The 23,965-nt window shown below is 46.3% G+C and overlaps 2 protein-coding genes across 2 annotated transcripts; one reads left to right on the top strand and one right to left on the bottom strand.

The window, feature by feature from the left end:
- Positions 1-265: 265 nt before the first annotated feature.
- On the bottom strand, positions 266-8,456 carry LOC127599554 (astrocytic phosphoprotein PEA-15). Its single transcript, XM_052063570.1, has 4 exons — positions 8,155-8,456; positions 1,627-1,836; positions 1,392-1,547; positions 266-978 (listed from the first exon to the last, which is right to left on the bottom strand). The coding sequence occupies exons 2-4, from the start codon at positions 1,796-1,798 to the stop codon at positions 914-916; spliced, it is 393 nt and encodes a 130-aa protein (XP_051919530.1). The 5' UTR covers positions 1,799-1,836; positions 8,155-8,456; the 3' UTR covers positions 266-913.
- A 6,813-nt stretch (positions 8,457-15,269) lies between these two features.
- casq1b (calsequestrin 1b) lies at positions 15,270-23,687 on the top strand. The gene is made up of 11 exons (XM_052063438.1): positions 15,270-15,611; positions 20,106-20,199; positions 20,368-20,468; positions 20,846-20,957; positions 21,036-21,109; positions 21,185-21,315; positions 22,421-22,466; positions 22,559-22,613; positions 22,687-22,787; positions 22,916-22,990; positions 23,085-23,687. Exons 1-11 carry the CDS (start codon positions 15,375-15,377, stop codon positions 23,289-23,291), a joined length of 1,233 nt encoding a protein of 410 aa, XP_051919398.1. The 5' UTR covers positions 15,270-15,374; the 3' UTR covers positions 23,292-23,687.
- Positions 23,688-23,965: the final 278 nt, after the last annotated feature.

The following is a 23,965-nucleotide window of genomic DNA, read 5'->3' as shown; positions in this document are numbered from 1 at the left end:
AAGTCTCTTTACGATTGGATACGTTTGACTACAAAACGGGCAGACAAATCTGCGGAATTGACGACAAAACACAAATTGTGCTTGAACGTTGGACTGAAATGGTTTGACATTGCAGAGGTACTGTTGGAATATGTGTCCCAAGAACATTCCGACACAATTTTTGTGAGCTTGTGTGAGAAATATTCCACTTTGGAGGAATGTGATCAATTCTCAAAATGTTGTGAATGAGTTAAACATTTTTGACACTTTTTGGGGGGGGTTGGGGGGGCGTATGCTTGGGTGGAAAATGTGGAATTGTTGGAAAAGTGGGAATTATTCATTTGTGGCTCTGCTTCATTTACGCAGAGTAGTGCATAGAAGCGACCTGGTTAATATATCTCTCCAACTGCTTTCTAACACATTTTTAGAATTGTAAAGAGACTTTGTGGACATTTCCAGCTGTGATAAGCGCTAACAATGCCATACCTGGCGGCCAAAACAACAATGACAAAAAGAGATGAAAGGAAGAAGGAGGAAACGGGAACACGTTGCACAACCAGCAGGTGTTTTAAATGCCAAGGCAAAGGCAGGAGGGGTGGAGGGAGGAGAGGAGTGGGGGTGGGGGTGGGGGCACAGTGTGAGTTCAACTTTCAATTCTCTCGACAAGACAGACATACGAACTTAGTGCACTAAAAGTTAGTTTGCGTCGCTCCTGTTGGATGCGAGCTATTTGGGGGGCGGAGGTGGGGGGGGGGGGGGCAAAACATCCAAACGCCGGGCAGAATCGTCAAATATTAACAAACAGAATCCATGTCAGGAGAGTACAAATATGTTGTCAGTTTGGTTACGTATGTGTGTGTGTGCGTGTGTGTGTGGGTATAAGAGCTGCGTGTCAGCCAGCGCGGTGACTGGAGCAAGTGACTGGTGGCCAACTTTATGCCTTTTTGGGGGGAGGAGCCAACTTGATGATCTCATCTTCGGATGGCTGACGGATGATGTCTGCGATGGCAAGAAGGGGATACAATTAATTTGGTTATGATTATATATTTTTTGTCTTTTTTTCCCCCCCAAATCATCTTTACTCATTGAAATAGGATATGGCAATCATTCCTTCCAGCCCGCACCCCCCCAAAAAAATGAATGGTTTTTTTTTTGTTTAATAAGGAAAAAAATAACAGCACTCTATAATATTGCTCTTTCATGGAAATTAGCATTGGAATTTAAAGAATGTCCATCATGATTTTATGCTTCAATTCAATTCTTTTGTGCTGCTCCTGGTGCTCAGGTATGCCCAACGTGGCCACTGGGAGGCAGTATAAACACAGTCATGGAGACATCCATGACAAATGTGTTTGTGTGTGTGTGTCTGACTATATATATGAAGATAGTACACATGTAGGAACGTGCGTGACCTTTGTATTTCTTGGCCGAGGGGATGCGCGTGAGCTTGGTGTCGATCTCGTCATCCTCATCGATTTTGAGCACGGTGGTGCGATACTCGATCACGCGGGTCAGGAGGTCGGGGCGCCGAGAGATCTCAAAAATGTGCTCCATGTACGACAGGTTGTCTGGTGGGGAAGACGGTGACACCGAATGAGCGGGTGCGCGTTGCGTACCGGCGTACGTGCACGTGGGTGTTGGCGTTACCGTGGGCCAGCTTGTCGTTCTTCTCCAGGTAGCTGAACCACTCCTTGCAGGAGGTGATGGCGTCGCTGTGCTCCTCGGGGATGTCCTCCTTGCAAGCCGACTTGAGCTGCTCCAGGTCCTCGTTTGTGATGTTGTCCGACAGGTCGCTGAGCAGAGAGCTGTACTCGGCCATCTTCCGAGCCACACGACGCAACCGACCACGATTGGGATCTGCAAGTGGTGGAGGAGTTATGATGGCAAACGAAAACGAAGCAAATGACTCCAATTAAAATTGACATAGCATCATGAGTGAAATAAATTGTGGTTCACCTCATTACACAATACTTAGCGACCATTTTTTTTTGTCTCTACAAAACACTCCAGATATTCATTCATTCATCTTCCGAACCGCTTGATCCTCACTAGGGTCGCGGGGGGTGCTGGAGCCTATCCCAGCTGTCTTCGGGCAGTAGGCGTGGGACACCCTGAATCGGTTGCCAGCCAATCGCAGGGCACACAGAAACGAACAACCATTCGCACTCACACTCACACCTAGGGACAATTTAGAGTGTTCAATCAGCCTGCCACGCATGTTTTTGGAATGTGGGAGGAAACCGGAGCACCCGGAGAAAACCCACGCAGGCCCGGGGAGACTCATGCAAACTCCACACAGGGAGGCCGGAGCTGGAATCGAACCCGGTACCTCTGCACCGTGAAGCCGACGTGCTAACCACTGGACTACCGGGCTGCACACTCTAAATATGAAGAAAACTAAATCTAACACTAAAGCTAAACAAAAATTATGTATTTTCGTTTAAAAAAAAGTCAAAACTGCTCTCTAAAAATGAATGACTCGTATTATCATTATTTTTAAAAAGTAAAAATTGAATCAAAATTAACTATTTCCCAAATTATATCCCTAGTAAGAGGTGGGTGGGGGTAGCAAATTAATTGCTTGGTATTTTCACACTTCCATTACGCTGTATGATCTTGAAGGTTTATCTTATCTTTTCTACATCCAATAATTTATGGTCTTTGTTGGCCTCCCTTCTCGAATTAAAACCCAGTGAGCGCGCCTCGCTCTGTATCTCTTGTTACGCAGATTTCGACATACTCACACACGGAGAGACAGAGCGGAGCGTGACCTATATAGCGCGGTTGCTGATGCATTGCTCCGTCGGAGGTCGCCAAAGCCTTGGAGAGAGCATCGCTCTGCCTTCAATCAAATTGCGAGTCAGCACTTCGGCCAAGTGGTTAGCAAATCTGCCTCACGTATCTGAGGTTCGGAGTTCAAATCCTAACTCGGATCTCCTCCCGCGTTGCAAAAACATGCACGTTTGTATCAGTCAAAAATAAATTTTCCATGGGTGTGTATGGGAAACTTGCGTATCCACGGCGGATACAAAACTTCAAGTCAAGTTCGGATGTTCTAGGAGGCTTTTGCTGACAGATTTTGTGCTCACGCTGACTGCTGCATCATCCAATGCTGCTTTTGTGCACTTTGGATGAAAAGAAGACAACAATGGACAGAGCAGCTTCATCGAGCGACTACCCCCCCCAACTCTCTCCCTCACCCGACACACACACACACACACACACACACACACACTACCATGACTTGACAAAATAAGCGCTATACTCCCGTTGTTGTTATCGAATAAGCACAAAGTAGTGCAAGAAGCGATGAAAATATGAACCAACTACCCCCAAGTACACCCTCCCTCCACGGCCCCCCGCACCCCTCGGGGATGAGCGTGACATGGCATCCACACAGAATTAGCGGCAGTGTGCGCCTCACATTCCCGTGCGCACAAACAAGTCTTTGTCTCCACGGTGTGTGCATGAGCTTGCGCGACCGCATGCACTGGCTGGTTAATGAAGCGAGTTTAAACACCCCCCCAAAAAAAAAGACTTGGATGTTTTTTTTTTTTAATTCATGTTCATTTGACAAAACGACTTGACTCTTCACTACACACAACTTGTCATGATCAATAAGAGAGAGACAATCTATCGCTCAAAACAAAGTCATTGTTGTATATTTACAGTATGTATGGCGTTACAATGATGGCAGTTACCTAGCAACGGCAGGGGCCAGAGGTCCCCCGCACGATCCCCTCCTTACCAAATAATAGTGCACTCTTGGCTTCGGTGGTCGCCACGGCAACTGAATCAGAGGCGAAAAAATTCTTCCGCCGGTGATCAGAATGATTTACTCCCTGATCACTGACATTGGGATTTCTACTATTGTCGTTAGGACCGAGATAGTTGCCAAACAGAAAATGCAACGACCGCAGCGACCGCCTTGAGTTACGCGCGAGGCGACGTCAACAGTTTTTCGTGGTACGAGCAGTGATTGGGCAGATGCGAGCTAAACAATAAGCATCAGTCTATCAAACTAAACATCAAACTAAGAAAATCACATGCTTATTTTGAAAAATTACTCTATGTAACTCTGCCTATGTCAAATCTCTTTAGCTTAATGCTAACCCAGGTGAAAAATGGCATTTACATGCTAAGAGTTAGCATCAATACTTGGTTTTAAAATAGGCAATGGGTATTTGAACACAAATGACAGAGCAACACATTTAGACAATACTCACTGTCATATATTCTTTATCTCCTGCGGGAAATGACATATTACAACCACTTTTTGAGCAGTAGTTGTAGCACCCACACCAGAGGGAGCGTCGCATTGAATTCAACTGTAGCATTAAATCACCATTCAATGAAGTTATACTCTACATTTTTTACAACATTATGGAGTGCTGTATTTCCTTATTACAAAATGCAAACACAATTTTCGGGTTTGTTTTTGGAGCGGGGACAGATTAGTGGCATTTCCATTCATTCTAATGGGCAAAGATGATTTGAGATACAAGAGCGGTCATGGAACCAGTTGAATCTGAAATCACCACGGTAAATCAGTTTCAACACTTCCCAAAATGCCATCGTTTTTGTCAGCGTCTGCGGTGGCCGCCATATCGCTGGGAGCCTGCGCGAAGCGCTCGCTAATCCGCGCGCAAGAATGTAGGCCAGCGGCCCGCTTGCCATTGAGCAGAAAAGAAGATTTGCACACATCTGTGCATCCGTGTGCAAGCGCACTCCGCTTGGCTTTCTCATCGATGCGAGAGAAACGCTCCATTTCGTGACTCGGTTACGACACGTGAGCCGTCGCCACGGCAACAACACCCAAGCACGGCCAAGTGGCCTTTTCTTGACTTTCTCCAAGCTCGCCAAGCTGCCGAGGCTTGCTACCGGTTATGATGATTGTTTTCCAGAAAATGAGGCAAGGGAACATTTCATTTCAGTGGTTTCGCTCCTTTTTTTTTTGGACCTTGAGTGGCAAGTGGCAGCAGCTGGTTTCATTAGGGAAGTCCAAGGAGTGACTTCCGTCTGCCCGCTCAAGAACGACCACGAAAGCGGAGGTGCGAAGGCGTTTGTACATGACAAGTACATTTTTCTGAGAGAAAAGCGTCTTTTTACACTATATACTTCTCTGCGGAAGTCAACACTAGCGAAAACCTGCCTGAGATTCTAAAGATTTTAATCTTGTTTGTTCACATGAGAAAAAAAAAAAAGAAAATCCAAGAAGGGAAAAAACAAAACCTGTTTTGGTTGTCATTTGCGTCTTCTAAAGCCGGCATATCAATGTCGCGCGTTGGATGAACATTTTTCCAAGCAGCAAGCGCTTTAGGGGCGCATTGGAGATTTCACAAATTTTGGGGGGTGTTGTTTTGTTTTTGAACGCATATGTTTCTCTCATTTCAGTCTGAGCTACAGCACACAGTGTCAACAGGGAGCATGTGTGTGTGGGTTGCTACCCACACACACACACACACACACACACAAGGCCTGTGGGCGCACACGGATGTGTCCTGCATGCAGATAGCAAAACCATTTGTTCGTGGAAACTTGTTTGCGGCCAGAGGGCAAAGAAAGAGCGAAAGAAAAGAGCGCAAGGGCTGACTGGCCCGACTTCCTGTCAGCGCAACGCACTTCCTGGCGCAGCGTCTGGGAAGAGGAAGACAACAGCATGAAAAAGTGTAGCTAATCCGCCCTTCCTCCTCGTCTTTCCGCCCGCCGTCGGGCACAAAGAGCTTGTTTTCATAGACGAGCACGCATCAGAAAGCTCGTGATGAAGGACTTTTCCAGAATTCAACCAAATGCACTTTTTGATCCCACAAGCTTGTGACTAACACTGAATCCAATTTGGGGCGTCGATTCTTGCAATGCGAGTCGACAGCAGAGCAAAGGTGTGTTTATTTCCAGGCGGGTGAACCCTCGATGAGTGAGAGAAGCCAAAAGGGCCGAGCGCCAAGCCAGACAAAGACGGCGTGCGGTCACGCAAGGGCCGTCACACCTAATTTACTAATCCGTTCAAATCCACCTGCCTGCTGTACAGATGGCCGGCGAGCTAGCGACTGTCACGACCGGACCAGACACAACATGAGATGGCAATGCTCATATATTAAGCCTTACGCTTTCAGGAAAGACACTCAAACATGGCGCAGCACTACTTTTATCCAAATGAAACGCCGCCAGTCACTAAAACATAGTTCCTTGACACCAAAATATCACATGATGTTGACAAAACACTCCCTTTGTCTCCATGAAACTCTACTCACTTTAACAAAGTTGCCTGATGCACAAGGTTGACACAAGATGCCTAACCGAGAACTTGAGTCAAAGAGGAGCCGCGTGACCTCTTCGCAGACCGTGTGGGCGCCTGAGGCCGATGACATCATCATCGTGCGACGACAGCAGACGGCCGTCAATGTTTGTGAGGTGGAAGCTTCATTATTTGAAGCGGATATAAATATCACACTGCCTCTGGGAGGAGAAGGAGGAGGAAGAGGAGGAGGAAGAGGCGGCGAGCGCTGATTAAACCAGGGTGCAAGAGTCCAACACATCCCTTCGACTCCTGCGAGAGCACACGCCAGTGTGTCTTGTGTGTGTGTGTGTGTAAGTGTAAGTGTGTGACAGTAAAAGGTGAGAAACACGTCACGAGTCGACGTCAGTGTCAAAAATATCCTTCATTTCCAGCTCCATCCTCCTCCTCATCATCATCATGCTAAATCGTGAATGGGCAAACTTTTGTGCTCAATGGCTTTGTTTGCAGTAAGGCAGGAAAAGCCAGAGAAGGAAGCGTGTGTGTTCTGTGCTTGCATGAAGATTTTGGCACACGGGGGACAATGTGAGGAAGTTTCTGAGTGGGCCACTTCTGGATGGCTTCCAACAGGAAGATGGTCGCGAAGAGGGCCAAACACACAAGTCAAGCATGGATAGTATTCACACCTGCGTGGTGCATTCAAGTGTCTGTGGAAAATGTGGTTAAAAACAGGTGCGAAGAGCACGCGATGGTCACCAGACACTCCACGTGTTCCTGAAAGAATCTCCAGCAAGTTGGGTCAGATTTCACCCTTTACAGATGCTTTCAGCGGGTTCTTGAACGCACCACGGAAGGCCCCGGGGAGGCTTCCTCATGATGGACGTCAACAAGTTTCACACATTCGAAGGCCGTCTCTCCTTTGTTGGGATTGGGTTCCACTAGTCTCCACCGCAAGCGTCACAACAACACACCCGAGGACGTGGACAACAAAAGTCAAGCAAATAAATGCTGACTCCTGTTGCCCCAGAGAGGGTGGATCGATTGCTCCCCGAAAAGCTGACTCACACACACACACACACACACTCAATCCCATAAGGACCTGTGGGACACTGGGGACAGGAAACCCACAAAGGGGAAGCAGTTCCTAATGATGCGTTTAATGACTTTCCGTCTTTGTACTTGCTGACTCATTCCCTGTGCTCACATTCGTCTACGTCCCCGAAATAAATCAGCTGGTCTTTCTGATTGGCACACATGCATATGCGGGAAAGCTGCAATAGCGGTGCTCGGAAGGAAGTGAACGCAGCACGGATGCCAAGCCACAGTGAAAACCCGCGAATAACTGACACCCCCAAAGTATGTAATTGCTTCTAGATGCCACGAGATGGTAGGCAAAACACTACTTTTGTCTAAATGACATCTTCACCTCACTTCAACATAGTTCCTCGGTGCACAAAGACACCGCAAGTATGTTGGTATTTTAATTCAAATGAAACTCAATTCGCTTCAAGATCATTCCTTGATGCGCAGCGAGGCCACGGATGTTGGCGACATTTATTTCCAAAATAAAACTCCTCAACTTAAATCAACATAGTTAACATGATGAAGGAAGATGCCACAGGATGGCGCCTAACGAATACTATCATTGCTTTGGCATGAGCACAAAAAGAGCTAATAGGCGAAACCGCGAATCTGTGGTCTGCTCCGGTTTTATCATGATGCGTTGAATGCCCCCTTGAGTGCGGGAAAAACTGCACACTTGTTTTAAACCATAAGAAAGAGAAGAGGAAGGGGAGGAGGAAGAGATGGGGGTAGTCACGGAGACGTACAGGCATGCCAGCTGCCTCCTGCTTTACCCCCCTCCCCCCCCCCACACACACACACACAAACAAACACACACACACACACACACAAACGCACGCACACACGCTCTCAGTTACCTCGCGCGCGGCCAAGCGTCGCAGCGAGGAAGCTTGGACGTCGGAAGAAATTTGATGGCGGAGTGGAGCTCGAATCGGAGCCGGAAACGGGTCAGTCTCGTTGGACAGAGGGGGGAAAAAAGGCAAAAGTCCAGTGGCTCGATGTCACTGTGATGCGATAAGGAGCTAAACGGGGGAGGACAGGAGGCAGGGGTCCTCGGCGTGGGAACTGAGGCCGTGACGTGGACGCGCACGCACGGAGCGAGGATGGTCGTGACTGCTCTCTACCAAAAAGGAGCGCAAAACCGGCTAGCCAGCGTGGAAACGCCTCTCTCTCTCTCTCTCACTCTCTCTCTCTCTCTCTCTCTCTCTCGCTCTCGTTCTCTTTCTCTCTCTCTCTCGCTCTCTCTCTCTCTCTCTCTCTCTCCGTATCTCTCTCTGTCTCTCTCTCGCTCTTTCTTTCAAAGATCGTCTCTAAGAAACAGTAGCTCACTAAAATCAGGAAGATGTTTCATCTGCTTCTCATAACAGACTTTCAAAAATCAGTTGAATAAATTCGAACCTGAGACGTGTTATCTGGCAGGTGCCAAGACGAACCACCTCACCATTGTTCTAACACTTTTTTTGGACTTTTAAATCGATGACCAAAAAATGAGAGTGAGACGTCTTTCTTTCGTCTTTTTCTCCAATTCCATGGGTTTTAGTCACACGCGCACGCACGCGGACGCACATCCACACATTTTTCAAAGCTGATGTCACCAGAGCCTTCCGGCCTGCAAATCCCTTCTGCTGCTCTGTTTTCCCTCCATCACAAGGCCATCCAAACTCAAAACGTGTAACCGGAGCCGATTGTGCAGTTGGCAGTAATACGACAAGACTTTCAATATGCCAACATGCAATTTCTTCTCCTTACTTGGTCGAAATCTCATTACCAGAATCTTTTTTTTTTAACTCAACTACTGCTCTGTGCTACTTAAGTTGTGGATTGTGAGAACTATTGTCACTTATGCAATGTGTCAAATGAAATCTATTTGTTTGTTTCCCAAGACAGCCCGTGACCTTTAACTACTAAGTAAGTAAGTACTAAGTGTTAAACATGAAAATGATTAATTTGGTTCGCCACCCGAGGCTACCAGCATTAGGAGAGGCTAAATGGTGGCCCGAACAGAGTCACAAGGTTCTCTTGTTTCTCACACGAGCAAAGAGGAAGCGCTTGCATTGATGGAATGAAGGGGAAAAGGAAGTGAGAAGCATAAGCAAGAAGTGAGACAAAATTGGAAGACAACGTTGAAATGAAGTCAACAAAAAGTGCTGAGTCATAGCAGGAGGACTCGGGACTTCTTGCATTTGTGAAATTGTCCAAGAGGAAGTAGAACCTTGGATTGTTTCCGTGACTACAGTGCTGCTAAAACCATCCATCGTTTAGTTTCAGACCACCGTGGCCAAAATGTGATTGCCGTGGATGCCCGGCGATATTGTCAAAACGTTCACCATGGCAGTCATAGAGTGAATGAGAAAGCTTTACGGGAGTACTACGGGGCGCACCAAACTCGACTCGCTGCTCATGCGTAACACAACCGGGAAGCAAATTAATTCCCTCGTTGCTGTGTATTGCTCTAACACTTCACTTTCTCCTCTTTTTGCAATTTTTTTTTAATCAGTCACAAGTAAAAATTTTGGGGTGATTTTTTTGTTTGTTTGTTTTGGCACTGATTCCTGATCTTGTTTTTTCCCTAGAACATGTTTTTTCATAATAATATTAATTGAAAAAAGAATAATAATACAGCGGCACAGGGATCTACTGGTTAGCACGTTGGCCTCACAGTGCAGAGGTGCATGGTTTGATTCTGGCTCCGGCCTTCCAGTGTGGAGTTTGCATGTTCTTCCTGGGCCTGCGTGGGTTTTCTCCGGGTGCTCCGGTTTCCTCCCACATTCCAAAAACATTCATGGCAGACTGATTGAACACTCTAAATTGTCCCTAGGTGTGAGTGTGAATGCACATGATTGTTTGTGTGCCCTGCGATTGGCTGGCAAACGGTTCAGGGTGTCCCCCGCCCACTGCCCGAAGACAGCTGGGATAGGCTCCAGCACACCCACGGCCTTTGTGAGGATAAAGCCATTCAGAAAATGGATGGATGGATAATAATAATTTTTAAAATAAACTATCACGTCTCCCCACCACCCACCCCCAAAAAAGGCAGGACATTTTTGCAATCAATGTCAAAAATGCATTTGAGTACACAAAAATCTTTCATTTCTTGTTAAAATTTATGATTGAGCAGTATATCTTATCTTACTTTATTTCTTAGTCTTGGTTGTCTGTATATACTTCCCCTCTTGAGTTTAAATCCCGTGACCTTGCCTTGCTCTCTGCATATCTGTTGCACAGATTGAGACTCTCACACACACACACACACACACACACACACGCAGACGCACGCACACGCACACGCACACACACACACACACACACACGCACACACACACACACACAGCATCCTACATGCACCAACTGTTTGCAGGCTGAAGTTTGATGAGTGTGGTTTGTGGTTACTAAGCAACCTCTCATCCTCCACTCATCCTCCAGCTGTCATGTTGACACATTTTGGGATCAAAATGGTTGACGTTCACACATACCCGACACACAAATTCAGTTGCAGATGCTGCCAAATATCTGCAAGGCGAGCGAATGCGTACAATTGATTTCAAATTGCGAGACGCGCGGGGAGGCAGGTGTGTGATGAGGGAGTTTTGTGCATGAAAGGTAAACAAAGTATGAAGTGTGGGCCAGTCTGAGGAGGAGGTGTTTTGAATCCTGCAAGATGGTACCAAAATAAATAAATAAGTGAATAAAAACAAGCTTCACACTTTTGATCAGGTGACGTCACCTCTCGGCTCCACTGTTGCCAATTCCCTTGCGGGGGATGTTGCCTGCACGCTCAAGGCTCAGTTGGTGACTTGAGATACGAGTGAGCCCCGAACGAGTTTCGTGAGATACAATTTCATCATTCGGATGGATATCTGCTTTGACTTGCGAGTGCAAAATGGAGATATGAGCATGATCTCAATGACCACATAGTCAGCATCTTGTCTGAAAAGGAACTTCAATTGAACTGCATTGCCTTGGAAGCTTAATGCTAACATGTAATGGAAAATCCCATTGGCATGCTAACAACACCGACTGTTGCTTTTTACAACCCTTTAGGCCAGGCATGTCCAAAGTGCGGCCCGGGGGCCAAATCCGGCCCGCGGTCGAATTTCATCCGGCCCTCGGCCCCTGTCATAAAATCAGTGCCGTCTGGCCCGCAGGTTGGGCACAATGGAACACGTGTTGCATTGACTGAGGTCTCGTAGACTGGTGAGTGATGTTTTATAGAGTACTGCTTCCCTCTAGTGGCTAAATGAGTAATAGCATTCACTAAATGAGTAATAGCATTTAGACACTAGAGGGCATCACTCACGAGTTAACAAGACATCACTCCGTGTTTATATTGACTGATATGTCATATTTCAATTGATCCTTGCAGTTGTGGATATGTGTATTGCTTGTTCATTTCCCTGTTGTTCGAGTCAAAGGTTTTGTGACTATTGAAAAGTCATGGTGATACATTTTATGTTTCAAATTAATAAATTTGCACTCATGAGACTTCTGTTTAAGAAAAAGTCAAGTGAATAAGCAGTTGCATGTGATATACCTGTTTCAAATGAACCAAAAGAAATTCTTAAGATTGTTGAAATTAAAATAAAAATGGAAATGTGAAACCGACTGGCTTACTAAAATTTGTTGAACAATATTGTTGTTCAATGTAAAGAATGTCAGCCAAGGTCGGCCCCCCGACATTTTACCACATAAAATCTGGCCCCCTTGGCAAAAAGTTTGGACACCCCTGCTTTAGGCAGTCAAGCACAAATGCAACACATGCAAACAAATAATAAAACAATACTCCCAGGCAAGTATTTTGTATCCATTACAAAAACGACTAATATTAGAGCAACTTACTGAATAGTAGTAGAAGAAGAAGGCCACTCGTATCGGGCTTGTGTCTACATAACTGCCTCCCAGTGGTTAAGGCAGGCACACCAAAAGGATCGGCACACTGAAATGGATTGCTGCATGAAATAACTCACGAATGATGTCATCACCCGATGCCTTTTATAGACGAAAACATGATAGATTGCTATTTTTATTGACAAAAAACCCATCCATCTGTCGATTTTTGAATTCGCTTCTCCTTGTATGGGTCGCGGGCACGCTGGGGCCTATACCAGCTGTCCTCGGGCAGGAGGCTGGGCACACCCTCAACTGTTTGCCAACCAATCGCAGGACACATATAGACAAACAAACCATTCGCGCACACAATCACCCCTCGGGACAATTTGGAGTGCTCCATGAGCACACCATGCTTGTTTTTGGGATGCGGGAGGAAACCGGAGTACCCAGAGAAAAGCCACGCAGGCACGAGGAGAACATGCAAACTCCACACAGGAAGGCTGGAGCTGGAATCGAACCCGGCACCTCTGCACTGTGAGACTGACGTGCTAACCACTTTTTCCACCGTGCCACCCTTATTAATACAACAACAACATAAGAATGCTTTGTTGTTTTTTGAGGGTGGGGGACCTGGAATAGATGAATGGAATTTTTGTTCATTTCAACCGGAAAAGATGATTTGAGATGCAAGCCCTTTTGAGTTACAAGCATAATCACAGAACAAATATAAGTGCTATCTCAAGGCGCCACTGCATTTGATGCTTATAGTTGATCAATGATGATCATGACATCATCATGATGATGTCATTATTGCCAATCTATATAATGTTCAAGACATGACATCGATTGCACAGAGGCATGATGTACGTCAATTGACTGTTCAAGTCAGCAAACGGACATTTTAAATGAGGTGATTTACATTAGTTTGTTCGATATTGTAACATTTACACATCGTAGCATAACTTTACGTTCTTCATATTCATCTCATATATATATTTGTACTCATATTCCTTTGGTTGTAATTGTGAACAGTTAACTATTTAAATTCAAAGCTGCGATAGGTTCTCAAACAGATTTCCAAATTGACGAAATATGTGGTGCGGTGCTGGAAAAAAAAAAAGTCTGAGAAGTTGTTCAGTCTTGCAATATTGCAATTCGAGCTCAAGTGGCGTCTCTGTTTGAGGTTCATTAGCACCCTGACTTGAATGTGTTAGTGCGTTCTGAGGAGCTACCTGTCTCCACCGTGTTCCGCCACGTCCCGCAACACGCATGGCGTCGGTATCGCGGTGATGAGATGTCTTTGGAGCTATGTCACCGTGGCAACGCTTTTCAGAGGCTCAACCACCACAGTGGTGTTGGCTGCGAGGGGAGGGAGGCGAGGAGCGCTTTGGAGTGTTTGCGGGCGCCACAGAACGGCGCTGTTGACCTCAGTGGTGCAACATTTTCAGCGGGTGGGGCTTCATCGCGGGGAACTGATTGAATCCTCTTAACCTAGTGGACTTAATCCACCCTCATTTTCGAACCGCTATCACTTCAACACAATTACGGAAACCCCAAATATTTTACATTCTACACAACAGTGCCATTTACTGTACCTCATCTGGTTCATGATCAGTATTTATCCAATAATACAGCAAGAATGAAAACATTTCAGGCGGCCCGGTAGTCGAGTGGTTAGCGCGTCGACCTCACACTGCAGAGGTACCGGGTTCGATTCCAGATGCGGCATCCCTATGTGGAGTTTGCATGTTCTGCCCGTGCTTGCGTGGGTTTTCTCCGGGTACTCCAGTTTCCTCCTACATTCCAAAAACATGCATGGCAGCATAATGGAGCACTCTACAGGCTAATTGAACACTCAAGATCATCCCCAGGTGTGAGCGTGGTTGTTCGTCTCTGTGTGCCTTGCGATTGGCTGGCAACCGGTTCAGGGTGTCCCCGCCTACTGCCCGAAGACAGCTGGGATAGGCTCCAGCATCCCCCGCGACGCTTCTGAGGATGAGCGGATTGGAAAATGAATGAATGAAAACATTTCCACAAAAACACATCCGACTCACCGCGTAATGTTAACCCTTTCGGGTGACTACGGTGGACAGTCAAGTCAAGTCAAGTCAAGTCAAGAGTATTTCTCGAGCACTTTCGAGCAGCCATCGCTGCATACAAAGTGCTGTACATGGAGCGATTTAACATACACAATAAACAGTAAGACGAATCGGTAATAAAGGCAGTAGAAAGGCACCAAGCAGTAAAATCAAGAACAAATCTAAGTCATGCTGAGTCGAACGCCAAAGAATACAAGTGAGTTTTGAGGAGGGCTTTAAAGATGGGCAGTTTATCATGTGATCAGGTTACAGGGTGCATGAAAGGGTTAAAGGGATCTCTGCCTTGCTTGTTGAACAGTTTTGCTCTGACAAACCAATCATAGGGCAGTTGGCAAGGGTCAAGGGTCATCTCTGATTGCCGTTAAGGAGTCAGTTTAAAATTCATACGGTGCTACGTTATATGTCGTTCCGTGGTCAAATGTACATTTTCATATGATTATGTCATCAACAGAGTCCAAATGTACACTGTCGGCCGAGTGTATATGCACCACAAACACAACGTTTTTTTTTGGGGGGGGGGGGTTCGGATTCATGTTGAGAGCTAAAATTCAAGTTACGAGCAAGATTAAGATACGACGCTTCTCAAGTGCGTGGAGAGAATTGAACTTGTAGGTCAAGGTATAGGTTACGACGTTATTGGTAGTTAGGAACATTTCTCGGAGGGTCGTGAATTACTGTCAGTTTTTGGCTTGGGATCGGCCCCCATTTCCTCTAAGTTGACTCGGTGGCCTTCTTGTCCATGGACGACGTCTTGTCCACACTTTTGTCCCGCAGAGGTTTTATTTTTAGTGGGACTCTGTCAGTTCGGCCAAACTTAATAAGGGAATGGCACGTCAGGCATCGGGGTCTTCTTTCGTCGGCCAAGACAGTAAGCTTCCCTTCGACCAACAGGTGGCCATGCAACGCAAACTCCTCCCCCCTCTACGCACACCCTTCTAATTGTGACATTTTTTGGCAGCCCTTCCAGTTTGTATCATGGAGGAGCGAAGCTCCCCCGCCCCCGTGTCGTCAGCAAATCCACGTGGACGTGCTTCTTAAAGGAAACCGCTTGCTGACGGTCCTGTTCTTCTCTGGCCGGCGGGGACAGGAAGCAGGATTGGATTTCGGGACCATTAAGTCAAGGTTCGGAACGGGAGGAGAGGATAAGAGCCATGAAGTGGATTTGGGCGATATTGGGGGTCCTCCTCTCTTTGGGGGCCCTGGCGTCCTGCGAAAATGGCCTGCAAATCCCAGAGTATGATGGCAAGGACCGCGTTCACGACCTCAGCGACAAGAACTACAAGTCCATCATGAAGAAGTACGACGTGATGGTCGTCTACTACCACAAAAACGTGCATGGGGACCGCAATGCCATCAAGCAGTTCCAGATCGAGGAGCTGGCTCTGGAGGTTGGTTGGCGGGACGAGGGGAGTCAGGGATTTGAGGATTGGACTTGCCATTGGGGTTTGACAGCTGTGGATGGATTGGTGGCATGACAGGGTTACAATCAGGGGGAGGGGGGCTGGCCTGGGGAGCGTCACAGCTCTTGACCCATTAAAAAAATAATAATTTACTTACTTGCATAGCAGTCGTACTGAAAAATAAAAAACAAAACGTTGGACTAAGTTCAACTCTGACAAGAGAATCAGGACCCGCATGGGCAACTGCATACAATTCAACAGCTTTGTACTCGACAGGAGATGCTGAATTAATGAATGACATCAACTGAAAGACCTTTCAGATAGGACGGAGACTTTTTGACTGCCAGAAGCTAGCAGTTTTTAGGCTGTCGCCAAGCCCCAACGCATACATTTACATCCAATCATTCTTACAACATCAAACAATTCTCGTAATTAAAAAGATTTTAAAGAACACTTCGTTCAAGTACAGATTCCTGAAAAATCAAGTCAAGTAATACTTTCCACCACTGTTCACCCTGTGTTGATACCACACGCATGGTTAGCCGTTAGCATATCAGACCAGGAAAAATACCGCGTTGCTGTGGGCTACGTGCTAATGCTAACTGAGGGTCTGCATTGCTTAACGTTTTTCTTTTTCTCCTTTTGTCTGCCATTTGACGGGCTGGGAGGAAAGTCGGACTGTTGCTATGGTAACCAAACCACATGCCGGCTAACCAACAGAACATTTCGTGCTGGCACATGTCTGTCTTTCTTTTGTTTCTCTGCGCGAGCAAAAAGCTCTAGTTTGAAAACGAGACAGCCGCTTTCTGTGGCTTTTTTTTCCTGTTGTCAGTCGGCAAGCAGAGGTGACAGGTGCAATGTCATGATCCTTACAAAGTATCAAAAATATAAAATGACCGCAATAAAGCCCTCTTTTATTGAGCGCAACATGTGTGTTTCAAGAATATTGTCCTCTTTTCTGGGGAAACAAAGCCATGTTTCCCAAAATAAACAACATAATATGAGGAAGATAAAGTTTTATTTTTTTAAATTGAAACCTTCTTCAATGCCGATGGCATTTCGGGGTGCGCATTAAGTTGAATGGCCATTTGGACGAGAGGGTCCTTGGGCAAACTTCTCTTTCCCCGGACCTAAAAAGTTACTGAAATCCCAGTTTCCAAGGACGTGCGCTCAGTGATTCATCGTCCGTGTCTCGGATGATGTAAGCGGCCCATGGCTAAATTTAAGCTGCTGCTATGCGAACGCAAGCTGCAAACACAACGTCAGTGCATGCGGTCCCACCAGGGTCAGGAAGGTCCCGTCCGTTAGATCGAAGCAGAACAGTGTTCTTGTGCGTAGGAAGAGAAAGTTTGCACCTCTGGGACGGTTGGGGTCACCTCGCGGCCGCCAAGCGCCAGGTTGCGGTACTGCGTATCCTTGGCAACCACCGACTCAACCTGGCCACAAGGCTGAGCTGACATCATCTCTTTGGCAGTGAGTTTGTGGAGCAGCTTGTGTTGCATCATCTGCCCTGTGTCACCTTTGTCGTCAGGTCCAATGAGGAGATTTAAGGCCTCTTTAACCTCCCAAGTCAACCCGGAGAGGGATGAGCAAATGTCAACTGGTGGCCAGTCTCAGTCACTCCGGAGTGTTTTCTGCTCAATTATGGATTTCCATGCATCTTTCATGATGTTGCGTAACAGCCAGCCACACGCGTGTCTGTGCGTGGGTGTCAGCATCCAATATTGATTTACAGTCTGTGGTAAGCTATTGAACTAAGTAAGGTTCACAGTGGATAGCTATTTACAGTACATCCATTCACAAAGATGTGTACGCAGGGATACATACAGAGGATCCACAAACATGCACCATCTATGAAGAAAAATTGGACACAAGTCCCCAAATATATACATAAATCAACCAAAAATCCGCCAATGCTGTGGGCTTTGAAATATTTATATTGGGCTATCAATTGGTAGAGTGACAAACATGCATATCCGTGAACAATAATTGATTTCACGTCTGCTGGCAGCTTATTCCATTTGCATGCAGCACAACAGCTACAGCACCGGTCCTCAAACCTTTTTGCCCCACGAACCGGTTTAATGTCAGACAATATTTTCAGGGACTGTCTTTAAAGTGTGGCGGATAAGTACAACAAAATAATATGATATGACCTGCTTGAAAATTGTCTAAACATAATAATAAACAGGGCGGGCCGGTAGTCCAGTGGTTAGCACGTCGGCTTCACAGTGCAGAGTTACCGGGTTCGATTGCAGCTCCGGCCTCCCTGTGTGGAGTTTGCATGTTCTCCCCGGGCCTGCGTGGGTTTTCTCCGGGTGCTCCGGTTTCCTCCCACATTCCAAAAACATGTGTGGCAGGCTGATTGAACACTCTAAATTGTCCCTAGGTGTGAGTGTGAGCGTGGATGGTTGTTCGTCTCTGTGTGCCCTGTGATTGGCTGGCAACCAATTCAAGGTGTCCCCCGCCTACTGCCCGAAGACAGCTGGGATAGGCTCCAGGACCCCCCGCGACCCTAGTGAGGATCAAGCGGCTCGGAAGATGAATGAATAAATGAATGAATAAATGAATGAATAATAATAAACACGAATCATGACACGAGGAACATCCGATCTGACCCCAATGCTCTCTGGTCGCTATGGTAACTTTTAAATGTGCCTTCAAAATAAGATAATCCGCAAATACCAAGCGAATGAAAAATACGACTCCCCATCGCCGCATATTATGCAGGGTGGGCTTGGTGCGTGGGAATCTCCCGTTGACAGAAATCCATATTTTAAGTAGGACTCCTGATCCCGGCTATTAAATGAGGCTTTCTTTTTCTTAAAAGTCGTAGGCTCCTCTTCTGTGTCCTGGCTGGTCCTTTTCCACTTCCCAAAGACGTTTGTTTTTTTTTAAACTCATTTTGCTAGCTCCTGGGTTTCATTTTAGCGGTACCATAATCACGTGACCGAGTAGTTCGCCTTGACTCCTTGTCAAGAGTGCCATACTGTCAACGGATGTAACAGAGATTCCAGTCATTTTTCAAAATTAAACATATTTCCGATTCCGAAATGAATACAACGGGAAGTAATGCAAGTTATTGATTCTTTCTCAGCGGCCCGGTACCAAATGATCCACAGACCGATACTGGTCCGCGGCCCGTTGGTTGTGGACCACTAAGCTACAGTATATGCAGTTTCGCCATGTTTACTTTGACCTCCAGGCTCATTAATTCGGATGCCATGTAATAATAATGTATTGATGATAAATGCTTTTCTTTGACATGAAGACATTGATTTATCACTATTATGGAATTTGCACAGAAACGAACAAAATTTGAAAAAGAGGTTGACAATTCTTCATGTACAGCACCAGAATTCAAATAGAATTACGTACTTAGGGAAAGGCACACTTGTAAAGATTTGAAAATACGTACGTAGATTAACAAAATATTGACACAGATGAAAAACGTGTATTGTGATTGTAATGGATTTAACTTTGATGCTTGAATGTGAAAAATGAGCCGTGTGGAATACAACGTGTCAATCAGACACGACGGACGTGAGCGTGTCAGGTGCGTCTGGGCATGGCTCGATTTTGCATGGAATGCTTTTCTGCTCTCACCGTGCCTTCTTCAAGGCCTTAAATAGCGGCGGGATGTAGCCTCACCTCTCCTCCAAATAACCCCGTTGGAAATATGTTTGAATGTGAAGGTGGGGGTTTGGGGGAGCTGCAGGGCACAAACTCACATGGCCTACTAGATGAAAGGGGATTGAAGGATTTGAAGTTTTGAAGACCTTGTCGTCTTTATTTTTAACAAGGGTCTTGCTGCAAACTAAGCGTAGACCCAAAACATTAGGGACTTCCAAACCTTTTCAAAAACTTTTTTTCGTCACCTTTTTCATGTGTGCCACGTGTCATTTCATGAGTAAAATAATGCATATGGCTGACCAATGAGAAACAAGTTTATGCAATCAGACCTGCAGGTAGTGAAGCACCTGTTGCGTCGTCTCAAGTTGTTGTGTCCCCTGCCAAGACCTCCCTTTCTCTTGTGAGTGCTCGGGGGGTCTGGGGTGGGTGGGCAGGCCGGTTGAGGGGGCGGCTGTCAATTGTTGGCTCTGGTTTCGCTCCGATTTAGAAAGTGCAAGGCAGCAGTCCAATGCTTTTGCTTTTAAGGTCTTGAGGTGGACGAGAAGTGACGGCGACCTCACCCAGGAGGTTCGTAGAGGTGGTAAAAGAAAGGGTGTCAAAGAAAAGAAAAGAAACTTGAACCTTGGTCTGAAGACAGAAGAAAAATCAATCCAGATATCTATATAAGACCAGATATAAAAAAAGTAATTGATCCAATCCAGTAACTACGTAATAAGTAACTACGTGCTTCGTGGCTTTCCACCACTAGACTTTCGCATCGGAAGTAGGTCGGCTTCTGAGTCGAACGGCTCACTCTACCCCTTCACAAGCCCCCAACCTGCCCCATTGTCCCTTCTCTTTTGTCCACAGCTAGCAGCCCAGGTTCTGGACGATCTGGAAGATGAAGACATTGGATTTGGCCTTGTGGATGAAAAGAAAGACAGCTCCGTGGCCCAAAAACTCGGTAGGTTTTCTCTTTCCTCTTTCCACGGGTCAAGCCAATGATCAATAACATGAAAACTACCAGAGGTGGGAGTCAGTCATAAGTAGAGTTTCAAGTCTCAGCCCACAAATTTAAATTTGGACTTGCCTGGTTAATTGCTTGAACCACCTCGTCTCATTCTCCCACCAGGTCTGGATGAGGTGGAGAGCGTCTACATATTCGCCAACGATGAGATCATCGAGTATGACGGCGAGTTGGCCGCCGATACACTGGTGGAGTTCCTCTATGACGTAAGTATGAAATAGGAATGCGCCGGGCTATGACGCCACAGTCCTTCTCGGACTGGGGTAGGGAACTCAAGTTCTTCGAAAGCCATGTCCTGCCTGTTTTAGATCCCACCCTACTCCAACACACCTGATTGAAATCTTCAGCTCATCAGCAAGCCCTGTCGAGGCCTGAAACAATAATGAACCGTTGAATTAGGGAGTTCCCGACCCCTGTTCTAGGACATTACAGAAAGTTTGGAAACAATCCGCCACAGGGTGGCAGGAAAAAGGAGTGGCTAGCAAGTACGGGTGTTCTGCCACCCGTAATTACGAGCGGCAGCACGGTAATACGTCTTATTGGACCTACACTCTAACGGCTCTCCCAACGTCGGACGTCTCAGGTGATGGAAGAGCCCGTGGAGATCATCGACAATGAGCGGGAGCTGAAGGGCTTTCACAACATGGACGATGTCATCAAGCTTGTGGGCTACTTCAAGAGCGAGAAATCTACTCGTAGGTGGACCATGCAGGCATGCAAAGGAAGGCCCGGGCCGCCGGCGCAATCCATTAAGCCCGGATAACCTTTTGCAGATTTCATCGAGTTCGATGACGCGGCTGAAGAGTTTCACCCTTTTATCAAATTCTTTGCCACCTTCGACCCCAAGGTTTGCCGTCCGAAGTGTTCTCGTTTAGCATTCTGTGCCCGGAGTGTTTGTTGATTCCTCTTTGTCTTGCTTTAGATTGCCAAGAAACTGAAACTGAAGATGAACGAAGTGGATTTCTACGAGCCCTTCATGGAGGAATCCGTTACCATTCCCGGGAAGCCCTACACCGAGGCCGAGCTGGTCGAGTACATCGAGCAGCACGACAGGTCAAAGTTCAAAGCATGAACCCCAAACACTGCTTGCGGGCAATGTTAGGTTTTTGATGGCCATCAGACGCTAGGAACACATCAGGAACAGGAAGACTCAGGGGGCAGTTATGGTTGTCTTTCTTGCAAGGAGAGTGTGCTGAGACACGTCTCGGTTTACGATCTCGGAAAAGCTCTGCAGCTGCTTAGACGTGTAAACCGTTACAGTCCCTGGAGAGTTCTTAAGGGACCGCGTTTGTTTCCTTGCATTTATTGAAAGGATGTCCCTGATACACGATCTTCTCATGGAGTTTCAGAAGCGCAATGAATGGGACATTCAATCAGAATACACAATGCATTCCTGTTAATGGGAAAAGAGGTCATGCTCGGCGTCAGTGGTCCGTAATTGCAGCCGTTGACATCACACGGTGCGTCTTCCTTGAGTTGATGGTGTCTTCCAAAGCCGAGAGCGGAACCCTTTTGGCAACACCTTGACTGTCAATCCCCGCATCCTATCTTAAATGCGATTTCTGCAGAGTCACACTCTTGAGCAAACTCTTTGGAACTACAATAAGAGTAAATATGGGATAATATACATACCGTATTTTCCACACTAAAAGGCGCACTGGATTACAAGGCACACCTTCAATGAATGGCTTATTTTGTAATTTGTTTTCATATGTTGGACTTCGTTTCTAGTGGAGGCAATCTACAATGCATCCACTAGATGGAGCTACGCTCAAGGAAACGCAAACAGAACGATCAGATGTCAGTAAAATGTATTTAATAAAGCAGCGACAGGGTTCACTTAACCAACAGCAGGTTAGAACATTGACTCGTTAACGTTGAACTCGCTTGCCGCTGCTCTATTTCAACTGTGTTCAACTGCATAACCCGATCGGCTTAAGTTTGAACTCTGCGTTGTAAGGATGTCTCGAGCAAGGAGCCATTTTGGGGTCGACATATTACCTTAATAACCATACACAAGGCACATTGGATTTTAAGGTGCGCTGTGAGCTTTTAAGAAAATGGAAGGCTTTTAGGTGCGCCTTTTAGTGCGGAAAATACGGTATATATTTATTCCATCAAACAAACGAGTCACTGTGCTTCGTTTCATTCGTTCCAGACCCACATTGAGGAAGCTGAAACCTCACAGCATGTATGAGATCTGGGTAAGAACGTCTCCAAATACACACTTTCCTGTCTGCCGAACGACAATGGAAATTATTCCGTATTGCCCCGAAAACGGTTTGTCTAACACCAGGAGGATGACATCGACGGCGAGCACATTGTGGCCTTCGCTGAGGAAGACGACCCAGGTATGGGTCAGACGCGTCCGCTCAACCCCACCGATCTGATGGGACTCCTTATTTTGATTTTGGAACTCCTTAGATGGTTTTGAGTTCCTGGAGATCCTAAAGGAGGTGGCACGCGAGAACACAGAGAATCCCAATCTGAGCATCATCTGGATCGACCCTGACAACTTCCCCCTGGTAAGGCAGACGTCACGCAAACACCAGATCCTTTGCTTTGAATGCAGCGGTCCGCTGAAGAAAAAAACCCCACTGGATCCAAAAATGTTTGAGAACCCCTTGTCTAATATCTATGATGCGGTTCTCAGCTGGTCCCGTACTGGGAGAAGACCTTCCGCATCGACCTGTCATCCCCCCAAATCGGCGTGGTTGACGTGGAGGACGTAAGCAAACTTTGCTATTTCCGTGTACAAAGTTCGACGGTTTGCGTCTCCTTCTTGATGCTCCTCTTCTTCTTTTACTTGATCCTTTCGACAGGCTGACAGCGTGTGGATGGAAATGGACGACCACGATGAAATGCCGACGGCGGACGAGCTGGAGCGCTGGATTGAGGACGTTCTCTCGGGGAAGATCGACCCTGACGACGACGACGAGGATGATGAGGATGATGAGGACGATAATGACGATGACGATGATGACAACGATGATGATGACGATGACGATGACGATGATGATGATGAATAGAAACATCCCAACTATCTTTCAGTCTCGTTGTTACGTTGAAAATTGAATATGAGGATCCGGCGGGAGTCCCTGATGCCCGTCAGCGACTGAAAACCACGGCTTTGCTTGACAAGCCGACTGCGCTTGCGTTTTGTACCTTGTGTCATACGACCAGAGCTCAGAAACACTCACTTCATATAAAGTGTGTCAGAAATAATAAAGAAAATTAACGACAAACAAACAAACAAAATGAAACGAATCACTGGAGAGTCTTAAAATTATCCCGGAAAATCTGCCATGGAATTAATCAAGTAAATAGCTGTTTCTGTTCTCTCATCCCAAATAAAAACAAACAAAAAAAAACCTTAAAAAAGAAAAACAGTCCTGCTTGTATTTATTTCCACATATCATGGACAACATGCAATGGGGGAAAGAATGATTTGGTACTCTGTAAAGACAATAACACGCCCACACTCATAACTCAATCAACTGGGATATGTGTGTGGTGACAACTATTTCCTCAAAAAGGAGATTAAGGTCACGTGTATAATTAAACCAACAAGATAACGCTCAGAGCTTTTTCGAATCATATATTGGATTTTTGTGTCCGTCGGGAACGGCGAACTCGACGGCAATAAAACTAAATTGCTCTTCTCAAAACAAATGCACTACAAGTTCATAGAAAGGAAACTTTG

Source organism: Hippocampus zosterae, chromosome 1, assembly GCF_025434085.1.
Source record: "Hippocampus zosterae strain Florida chromosome 1, ASM2543408v3, whole genome shotgun sequence".
Taxonomy (NCBI): Eukaryota; Metazoa; Chordata; class Actinopteri; order Syngnathiformes; family Syngnathidae; genus Hippocampus; species Hippocampus zosterae.
This window is presented reverse-complemented; position numbering and strand designations above follow the sequence as displayed.

Excerpts from the sequence above, each read along its gene's own strand:
- LOC127599554 (XM_052063570.1), bottom strand. The coding sequence starts at position 1,798 with ATGGCCGAGTACAGCTCTCTGCTCAGCGACCTGTCGGACAACATCACA. Across the intron at positions 1,548-1,626 it reads GAACGACAAGCTGGCCCACG|ACAACCTGTCGTACATGGAG; the intron begins GTAACGCCAACA and ends CTTCCCCACCAG. Across the intron at positions 979-1,391 it reads CTCGGCCAAGAAATACAAAG|ACATCATCCGTCAGCCATCC; the intron begins GTCACGCACGTT and ends TTGCCATCGCAG.
- casq1b (XM_052063438.1), top strand. The coding sequence starts at position 15,375 with ATGAAGTGGATTTGGGCGATATTGGGGGTCCTCCTCTCTTTGGGGGCC. Across the intron at positions 20,200-20,367 it reads CTCCGTGGCCCAAAAACTCG|GTCTGGATGAGGTGGAGAGC; the intron begins GTAGGTTTTCTC and ends TTCTCCCACCAG. Across the intron at positions 22,614-22,686 it reads CGCTGAGGAAGACGACCCAG|ATGGTTTTGAGTTCCTGGAG; the intron begins GTATGGGTCAGA and ends GGAACTCCTTAG.